The following is a 10,125-nucleotide window of genomic DNA, read 5'->3' as shown; positions in this document are numbered from 1 at the left end:
CGGATGATGTTGTTTTGGCAGACCTGAAGCACCCGGGACAGCTTGTTCTGCTGCTCCGTGGAATTCTCTTCCGCGGGAGTGTGTTGCGGGTCTCGCCAGTTGGGACGAAACCCTGCCCTGCAACCCTGCCCGGGCACCGACAACAACACCAGTGGGCCCTGCATCGCAACTCGCGCACCCCCTAGAGCCGCAGATGTCGCAATATCGCAAATTTTTAACACCCCCACCATCGATGTCGCGATGTGCCCGCCGTCCCGCACCCCCGACTCTGCCATTCTCCGATAAGCCAATTGCCCCAGGAAAACCCCCCCAACCATTCTACTACTCCCCTAGTCTTCCGGAGTACACTATCGTTAATTATTAACAACTACAAATTACTTATATTTATAAACCCCACCGCTGCTGGACAGAATGTCGTGTAAAAAGACCGCCGCATCCCGTAACTGCACATCCTCAAAACCCTCTCCAAGCACTACAGAGCCCACAATGCCTGGTCTTGTTGCCTCACCTGGTCTACTGGCTTCCTACGACTGCACACAGCAGACCCACCTTGTCATCGGCTCAAACCCTCTCGCCGGCGCCCGCTGCACAAAATCTCTCGAGGTCGGCGCAAAGGTCAAGCTCATTGCGCCCGAGTCAGACGATCTTCACTACGGCCTAAAACAGCGAATCGACGCCGGTGAAATTGAATGGATACGGCGCGAGTTCACCGCCGAGGACCTGACTACTCTGGGCCGTGAGGAGGTTGACAATGTTGTCGACCTCGTCTTTGTGACTCTTCCCTTGTCCTGTGCTCAATGTAAGTAGAATCTGTAAATCGATCATTGATATCTCAAATTTACTCACAACCGAAAAAGGCGCCTATATCTCACACCTCTGCCGCCGTCTGCGGATTCCCGTCAACGTCGCCGATGCCCCGCACCTGTGCAGCTTTACCCTTCTTTCTACATTCACCGACGGGCCTCTACAGGTCGGCGTCACCACCTCTGGAAACGGGTGCAAGCTCGCCAGCCGCATCCGGCGCGAACTCGCTTCTTCCCTCCCTTCGGGCATCGGTAGTGCCTGCCACAAGATCGGTGCTCTCCGCCGCCGCCTCTGGGAGGAGGAGAATGCCTTCGACACCCCGCTCTACGACGAGGAGGACCACGCAGACCAGAAGAGCACTTTCAACACCCTCATCTTGCCCGAGGACGCCGAGGCCGCAAAGACCCGCCGCATCAGGTGGCTATCGCAGATCTGCGAGTACTGGCCGTTGGAAAAGCTATGTGGACTAGCCGATAGCGACATTGAGTCCGTCCTCCAAGCCTACACCACCTCCGCCGCGCACGACGACAGCGCCCTCACCCCCGACCTCGACCTCCTCCCCCGCTGCGGCCGCATCCAACTCGTCGGCGCCGGCCCGGGCCACCCAGACCTTCTCACAACCGCCTCCCTCAAAGCCATCCAATCCGCCGACCTAATCCTCGCCGACAAGCTCGTCCCCGCCCCCGTCCTCGCCCTCGTCCCCCGCCGCGCAACCCTCCACATCGCCCGCAAGTTCCCCGGCAACGCCGACAAAGCGCAGGAAGAACTCCTCACCCTCGGCCTCGCCGGCCTGCAAAAGGGCCTCAACGTCGTCCGCCTCAAGCAGGGCGACCCCTACATCTACGGCCGCGGCGGCGAGGAATACGACTTCTTCTCGACCCACGGCTTCACGCCCCTCGTCCTCCCGGGCATCACCAGCGCCCTCAGCGCGCCGCTGTTCGCCGCGCTGCCGGCAACCCACCGCGGCGTCGCCGACCAGGTCCTCATCTGTACGGGCACGGGAAGGAAGGGCGCTGCCCCGGACCCGCCAGAGTATGTGGCGTCGCGCACGGCCGTGTTCTTGATGGCACTGCACCGCTTAGCCGCGCTGGTCAAGGAGCTGGAGGGGAAGGGGTGGCCGCGGACGGTGCCGTGTGCGGTTGTGGAGCGGGCGAGCTGCCCGGATCAGAGGGTGGTGCGGACGACGTTGGAGAATGTTGTTGCTGCGGTGGAGGAGGAGGGGTCGCGGCCGCCGGGCTTGCTGGTGGTGGGGTGGGCGTGTGAGGTTTTGGTGAAGGTGCAGCAGGGGAAGTGGGTGGTTGAGGAGGGGTTCAAGGGGATTTGATGTGCTCCTCCTGCCTTTCCTTCTGCTTGGTTTTTTATAATTGGTTTTGGTTATTTGGTTATTTCTTTTTATTGGCTTCTCCTTATTTCTTTTATTTATTCTTGTTTATTTTTGGTTTACACCAGGGCCAGGGGCATGTGGCAATTGTACTTTTGGGGGTTCTTCTGTAATTATCATTGACATCGCATATCGATTGTGCTCTTCTATGTAGCTGGGTTTTATAGACTGGATTGTGTCCGCAGACGTGCTCTTTTTGTGGAAATTACTTTAGACAATACTTAAATGAACAAGAGGGGAGAAAAAAAAAGATGCTAGATCCATCGATTCCCCAACTCCCCCCCCCCCCCCCCAAAAAAAAAAAAAGAAAAGAAAAGAAAATATGACGAATCCCGTGAAAATAATAAACCCCCACACCTGTTGAACCAAGCTGCAAGAAATAAAAGGTAGAGGGTAACTACAACTAAATAGAAAGAATCCCTTAACAGAAAGCAAAACAAAAGAGTCCGAAAAATATACACTCTCAAAGCTCCCTACCCAAACCCTTTTATCTTTTCAGCCTTTAAAACAGGATAACCATACCAAACACCGATCGTGAGATATATATACACTCCCTTCAATTTTAGTCCCATCATTAATCGCCGTCCTACTCTAATTTTTTAATCACCGGAATCCGTGAGGTGTGTTATGAACCCAAAGAATATCGAAATTTGTATTCTCTGGGTCGATCAATCATAAGTTCAGTTGAGAGAATATACATTTCCCTTTTAACTGTTCGGTATTTACTGGCCATTGATTGCGCCATTAAAACACTCGAGGAGCTATATAGATGGTAACATGTTAGTTGCCAACCTCTCTGATGGGGGGAAATTCGTGCGAGTATTATCCCACCTTTTCGTTTGCAATCCCCTGCCCGACCAAGTATCTCCCTAGGCGCTCAACAACCTCCATCTGATCTTCCGGTGACAAGCTTGTGATCGCTGTCTCCAAGATTCCACCAACAGTTGCGCGAACGTGGACGGCGATAAATGAGTGGTAGTACATATATGCGAAGAATCCCATGATAAACTGGCAGTCCATGCGATCTGCAAAAGAAAGATAAATCAGCCTTTGCGCAAATAATAAAAGAACATCCCAAAATCAATATTAGGTTCCCTACCAGTAATTCCTCCGTGGCCAGGAACCAAATCACCAAAATCTTTGATCTTGAATGTCCTTTTCAAGCCACTGGCAAAGAAACCTCCAAAAGGCGCAATGAGCGATGCAAATGTGGCCATGGCAAGAATGTGGAATTGCATGGGCTCGATGAGCAAGATCTTCCCAAAGAGGGGTTGCATCCAGAATGGTAGCTCGTATTCTTGCTTGAGAAAAACCGGGTTGGGGGTACATTCGAGACCGGTGAACGCGTTTGAGCCAAGATCCTGAAGAATGATATAACGTGATTAGCACTAACCTCCGGATTATAACGGTAGTTCAAATAAGTTCTAACAAAATAGGAAAGATATGTCAGAAACACCTAGACTCTGCAATATGTCGTAAGACATTCAGAAGTCTAACATCTATAAAAAAAATTGTGGTATATCATCATCAAAATGCGACGAGCCGGGAATAGTCACGGTTCACGTCCCAAAAAGAACACTGTTTTTTTTTTCCCAAATACGAATAGCTGAGATAGAAGCATATATTTCTTACCTTAACGGGGCAAACAAAGTACTTGTAGCGCATCAACTGGTTTGTCATAAACAACCCAAGGATTACAGTACAGATCCATGCTCCCAAAAACCCCTCAACGGTCTTTTTGGGGGAGATCTTAATGAGCTGGGTTCGTCCAAAGGTAATACCGCAGATGTAGGCGAAAATGTCATTCGTGACGACAAGAGATACCGGCAAGAAAAACCAAATCATTCCTTCGAAAACATTGTTCATGATGAAGTGCGACTGGACGACAACAAGGTAGAGAACCATGTGTGTCCATGCAAATTGCGTGAATTGGAACTTGTAGTGCCCTTTCTTGAGCGAAGCAACAAAGAATACAAAGCCTGAATAAATATTAATAAAACACATCAGCTAGGGTGATGGAGTCCTGCTGTGATCATACCCATCATGTAAAGAACAAAACTGATAAAGCGATGATGCGTCGCAAGTGGAAGTAAGAATGCATCAACCAAGACGATATGCTTAAAGTAATAGATCACACTTTCACCGTACAAAAAGTACATGGTGGCGGCAAGAAAATACCAATTCAAGCTTTTTGTGAACTGCAACTTCTTTTCCCGAGATGGCACATTTGCGATTGCGATTACCTCTTTGAAGGTTATCACCTGCACAGCACTAACCAGTCCCACGATGTATATGTGGCCCGCCGCCATCGCCCAGAAAAAGGTTCCTATCATCACCAGCGTCCATATTGTGCGGGTAATGAAAGTCTGCTTTTTCTTTTCATATTCTGATAGTGGAGTTGACTCTTCCTAGAAAATAGGTTTCACGTGTCAACGGTTCTGACCTCTTTAACGTCGAAAAATTAATTACCTTCAGTACAGGCGATCTACTTCCAGTACTAGTGTCTATGCCGTCCACAGATATTCCGTTCCTTAAAGGACTTAAAGGAGCATTATCATCACCAGAAAGGCTGTCCCTGCGACCAATGTCGCTAGATGTGCTCAGATTCGAGCGATGTGCAAACTTCACGTTTCTTCGGGGTTTCGCCATTTCCACTCAGTCTGTGGAGAGAGAAGGGCAAGAGGTGAAAAAAAAAAAAAAAAAAAAAAAAATAGAAGTTCGATGTAAGCTTATCCAAAGAAGCAAGAGTAAAGAGTTGATTTCCTGGTATCTTGATGTTTAAGTGAAGTAAGTAAATCTAGCGAAAGGGGTGGATGATGACGACGAGGGCAGCCAGCGGAGGCTGAGCGGATGACGGCTAGGTAGGTACTCCAAAGGTTGGTTGTGGTGAAGAAGCAGAGATGGGTGGTGAAACTGGGGTTACCAACCAAGCAGAAAAAATACTGATGACAGATGTTCAAATACCACGTCTACTTTTCTTTTTCCTAGCTTTTCGTGTTCCATTCCCTTTCCTGATTTTTTCTGTTACCTACATGTACATATGGCTTGGCTTCATCGCGCTGGAGAAGATCGTCGTAGGACAAATGGACAAGGGTCGTCGGCCTCTTCTTCTGATTTTGATAAACTGTCGCGTACCCGGAGTCCGTAATATTCATCGGTGACACGGAGCTACGGATATCCGTGATTTAATTCAACAGTTTTTTGTTGGTGAAGGCGGGGGGAGGTTACGGGTAGCCTGAGACATGCTCTAGGATACCGTATGCTACTCTACAGCCTACCAGCAGTTGATCATACTCAACTTTACTTAGCGATGTGCCGAGGTATTTGTCGTACATTGTACCTACAGACTACAAGTGTCGTCGCCTTGGCGACCAGACAGTTCTGTACCAAACCCCAGTTAACTGTTCACAGAACCGTTGGTGGGTTAAGTACTTGATGAGGACTATGAAACGGCCCCTTATCATCCAACGCACATGCTAGAGCTGTAAACATCGGGGTAAAATTATTGGGCAGTTTTTTTTTGACGAAACAGAAATAACATCGAGTGACCATCTGTGATTCAGGTCCGTCCAAGAGAAGTTTAATTACTCTTGGGCGCGGGCCATTAACTAAGACATAAGAATACTTCTTTAATGATACTCATGATTTGTTCTTTTCGGCGAATATTCTATGGCTTTCAGCTCCCCTAAATCTCAAACATTACTGATCTTGTCTGCTCTTCCCCCCAACATCTGGGAACCCATAATCCGTCGCACCTTCGCCTAATCCCCCTTCACCACCTCTCCCACCTTCAGCTGTGGGACTTTTTAGCCTCGCGCTTTCAAACATAAAACTACGGTCAAATTCTTCGACGGGGCTCCTTAATTCGACCAGCTCCAAAGCTTCTTTCAACGTCTTCCCGGAATTGTCAAGAGCTGTCAAAAACCTTGCAAGCTCTTTACATAGATCCCAATCACCCTCTGACACAGCTCTCGCTAGTAGCCGCACCATATCTTGTGATGAGCTAGAGAGCTGCTCAAGCGTGTGCAAAACAAGAAGATATCCTCCCGCGGTTTTGAGCAGCCCTCGCGCTAATGACTCTTCAAAAAGAACCTGAGGCGAACCTACGACCGCAAACAAGTGGCTCCATGATGCGACTTCCGTTTTTCGTGTGCAACCAACAATCACATCCAGATAGTGAGGAAAGTGCGTAAGAAACTGTATTACACCCGGAAGGACAGCATCTATGGCAGTTTTAGATTTGAGCTACTTGGGGTGAAATGGAAAGAGTGTTACCCTCAGGTTCTGGAGCATTGTCCGCTTCGTCATCCAGCACATCATGGAGTAGTATCTCTAGCGCGTGCCCAAAATAAGTGAGCTTCTCATAACCAACTGCTAGCTCTACTGCAGCGTCTGGTCGGTGATTTGCTAAATGATCCCTTAAAAGATGATTTATGAAAAGATGGGTCTATTCAAATAAGTTTTAGAAATGTAGCAGATATTTAAGGGTAATAGAATAATTGTCTTAACATACCCGTGTTGCAAATTTGAAGTAGGAGAAGTTAACATCCTTCCGCTGTACCAACTCAGATTCAATACCAAGTATTATACCCTTCCCTAAGAGTGTAGACATTGGGTAGAAGTCAACACTAATTCGTACTGGTAGAGGGATTTCCTTCCCGCCGTCACCATGGGGAGCATCAAGTATATCCTGGACATTACTCCAAACCTAAGATCATTTTGTCATCAGTTTCAGGATCTACTTTGCGAGTATGGGGGTTGGAATTACCCGCATATCCGTCCCGTCAAACAACCACAGTGAATCTGACAACCCATCCCCCATTCTGCTTCCATTCGGTGAGTGCAAATCTATCGGCCCTTTCCCAGGATCTGATCCACTCGGTAAGAAATGATGTTGCAAAGGATGTTCCCTCATCAATGCATAATACTCAACGTTCTGTTTCAACGTTCGCATATCATACTTTGCGTCACCATCTTCAGTCAATGTAGGCTGGAGCATCACCAGTTTGCCATCGACTAGAAAAACAACTGTTGCAACTGCCACGTCCTGAGATGGATCGCCGCTACGCGTTTGTTCCTCTGGTAAAATCCAGCTGATCGCTCGAACCCGCGCAGGAGAACGAACTATACCATGAAAGTATATTTGACCAACCTTTGTTATCCTGACACTATCCTTCGTTACCTGGACTATGAAATGATAAAGAATATTCTCGTGAGTATAAACTAAGAGTGAGTCTTCACCGGATTGGGATATTGAGACCACAGCCGATGGTAAGCTCTCGACATGCAGCAACAATGTATTGTCCAATTGCAATTCCCGGGAATACAATCGTATCTAGGTGGTTCAGGCATCTTAGTATTGAATCCGGGGAGGATAGCACTCATTGAACCCCTAGGGAGACTTACCTCGTACGAATCATCACTTTCAACTGCAGCTATCAGGATGTGATGATACCAGCACATACCACCTCTAACCGCAAATTCTTGCTCCATTTTCTCATTGACAAATGTCTTCCATCTTCCACTATTGACGGAATAATGCGCTAGACCCCTTCTGCCTGCAATCGCAACATATCTTCCATCAGGTGATATAACTACACTCCTTACTGGCCAGTTATCAACCAGATAGACGGTTGGCATCTGAACATGATGCCATAGAACACTGGTCTCCTGGGAGATTGCTGTAATATCAGACTGGTCATAACCGCGATATATGAGGATCTTCTCATTAGTTTGTAGGACTGCGCGCGAGATGTTCGCCGAGCTGAAGCAGCCAGTGACTGCAGACCTGGCGAACTCTAGAACCCACAGTCGTTCGTCGCCGCCTTCTTTCACTAGAAGGATTTCTCCCCCGCCAGGAACCCAGCATGCATCTCGAATACCAACTAGATATCCCTCCCCCGGATTTTTTTCTATTATCCTACCATCTGTAGAGAACGAGTTCCCTCCTGGTTTTCCATACACACTCCATGTAGCCCAGCCTTTTTCGTATCCTGAAAAAAGACAGTACCCATCGGGTGACCAGGATATTACTGTTGCCTTTCCTGTGGAGTACGGTGAAGAGGGAGAAGGGATGATATGCGACAATGGGATACCGCCATTATAGTCTTTCACAGTATATACGTAGATAGAACCTCTGACAAGGTCAATTTAAATTTGCGGCCTTGAATAGAAAGGGTAGTTAGTTACATACCCAGAGCACGACACACCAATCAATGAAAACCGGGCGTTTATGGAAACCCTTTCTGCCTTCTCCGCGGCGGTTTTGGGTGTGTGAAAACAATGGCCTTTGAACATACGAGGCGATGATTCAATTTCCTATGTGATCCTTAGTATAAATGTACTGAGTCCACCCAACCTTGACATAAATATCAATGCACAAACCTTCTGGACCGCATAAGCTCGACCGTCGTTTGTGATCCATGTTGACAAGCTCATAGGCTTATCACGAATCATATCAGTAATTATAGCTGTTGATATCATCCAGATATTAGTATACCAATGATTTATTAGAATACATCACTGTAATCTCGCACGTACCAGACCAGCAAACTACTAACCTTTCTTTTGCACCCAAAGCATTCGGCTCAGTAATTCGGTTGTCGTCTGGTTTCCTTTCGCGTCTGGAGTCCACCTGATGCACTGAATTGCAGAAGGTTTCACTGTGGCTACCATCAATTCTTCGTCGAGAGCCAGTACTCTATCACTTCCATTAGAGCCCAGCTTCTTCCTATCACTAGACCAGACTTAGAGGCCATACTTGCTAATTCCCGCATCAACCTTGATAACCATCCTAAACCTCATTGAGTACTCTTTAACTCCTCCAGCTTCCCCTACACCCAACATCAAACCTCCCGCCCCAATGGCTGCTTTCCCGCCAGCTCCGCTGGCATGCATTGCGTTCTGTCGTGCATAATGGTGATTATTTACAAACGCCGGTTTGTATACTCTGGCGTCTCGAGTTGGGTCGTTAACAAGTGAATATGTTATTAGATATCCGAGTGATGTTTGAACCACAAATATCATAGAATCAGGTCGAATCAGAACATCTGTATTTACGCCATACGTGTTCAACGACGACTGAGAACGACGAACATGGGCAACCACTGCTGTCGGCTAGGGTAGAAATCTATATTAGCACTCCTGCAACCCTCTTTCCGTCACTTGATGCGTGTGATACGAGAATCGGATGAGCTTACTCACCTTCATCTGCCAGATAGTGAGCTCTGAAGCCGTGATGGTCGCGAACAAAAACCCGTTTCTCGCTACTTTCAGTGCAATGATATCCCCCCGCCCTGGTTCACCGTCTTTTCCCAGGCCTGAAATACTGCTTGTAGTGGAATCTGCCCTGTCCGCCCTGTTCTTTTTTGGGACATCTAGCATATCCTGATCCACTACCTCTTTCTCTCCTACTTTCTGGCCGTCCTGGCCTAGAGCGTCATCATCTTCCTCCTCGGGTAGTTCTTTGACCTCCTCAAAACCTTCATCATCTTCGCCGTCGCCGTTGCCCGAGCCAGAAGACGCAGAGAGACTATTCCGTACAAGCTCGGCTGACCCGTCATCAGAATCATAAACCGGTGGAGATATAACTGCTGGAAGTTTAGCAGCATATATTCGGGGTGTGCCAACTGGCCAGTACATTGTTCCCCCGCCTGTGCGTTCTTGCTTTGTATGAGCTGAAATAGTGGAGTTCTTGAACGCGATTACGAGTGTAACACTCAATGGGCGTCACGGTGTCAACAACGATGCAAGTAGGTATTGGATATCCGGGTGAGAGTACCGGAGCTGGCGCCTGCACGAGTTCTCTAAGTATAGATTAAGCTTAAATAATACATGAGATGCAAGCCGGAGTGACGGTATTGCGCCGTCGATGATGTCGAGCTTTGATCACAGCAAGTTCCGACTCCGGAATAGCTCTGGCAGTTCATTTAATTCGACGC

The 10,125-nt window shown here is 48.0% G+C and overlaps 3 protein-coding genes across 3 annotated transcripts; 1 reads left to right on the top strand and 2 right to left on the bottom strand.

Moving 5' to 3' along the window:
- Positions 1–486: 486 nt before the first annotated feature.
- H6S33_002617 (uncharacterized protein) lies at positions 487–2,128 on the top strand (the record flags this gene model as incomplete). Its single annotated transcript, XM_044833973.1, has 2 exons — positions 487–799; positions 858–2,128. The coding sequence occupies 2 exons, from the start codon at positions 487–489 to the stop codon at positions 2,126–2,128; spliced, it is 1,584 nt and encodes a 527-aa protein (XP_044692778.1).
- A 779-nt stretch (positions 2,129–2,907) lies between these two features.
- On the bottom strand, positions 2,908–4,834 carry H6S33_002616 (uncharacterized protein; the record flags this gene model as incomplete). The annotated part of the gene is made up of 6 exons (XM_044833972.1): positions 2,908–2,946; positions 3,017–3,210; positions 3,285–3,546; positions 3,818–4,164; positions 4,224–4,593; positions 4,655–4,834. The coding sequence occupies 6 exons, from the start codon at positions 4,832–4,834 to the stop codon at positions 2,908–2,910; spliced, it is 1,392 nt and encodes a 463-aa protein (XP_044692777.1).
- Positions 4,835–5,884: 1,050 nt separating this feature from the next.
- On the bottom strand, positions 5,885–9,826 carry H6S33_002615 (uncharacterized protein; the record flags this gene model as incomplete). Its single annotated transcript, XM_044833971.1, has 10 exons — positions 5,885–6,408; positions 6,461–6,632; positions 6,699–6,893; positions 6,954–7,520; positions 7,592–8,321; positions 8,379–8,503; positions 8,570–8,655; positions 8,746–8,885; positions 8,946–9,301; positions 9,389–9,826. The coding sequence occupies 10 exons, from the start codon at positions 9,824–9,826 to the stop codon at positions 5,885–5,887; spliced, it is 3,333 nt and encodes a 1,110-aa protein (XP_044692776.1).
- Positions 9,827–10,125: the final 299 nt, after the last annotated feature.

Source organism: Morchella sextelata (assembly GCF_020137385.1).
Source record: "Morchella sextelata strain SCLS chromosome Unknown scls_13, whole genome shotgun sequence".
In the NCBI taxonomy this organism is placed as follows: Eukaryota; Fungi; Ascomycota; class Pezizomycetes; order Pezizales; family Morchellaceae; genus Morchella; species Morchella sextelata.
This window is presented reverse-complemented; position numbering and strand designations above follow the sequence as displayed.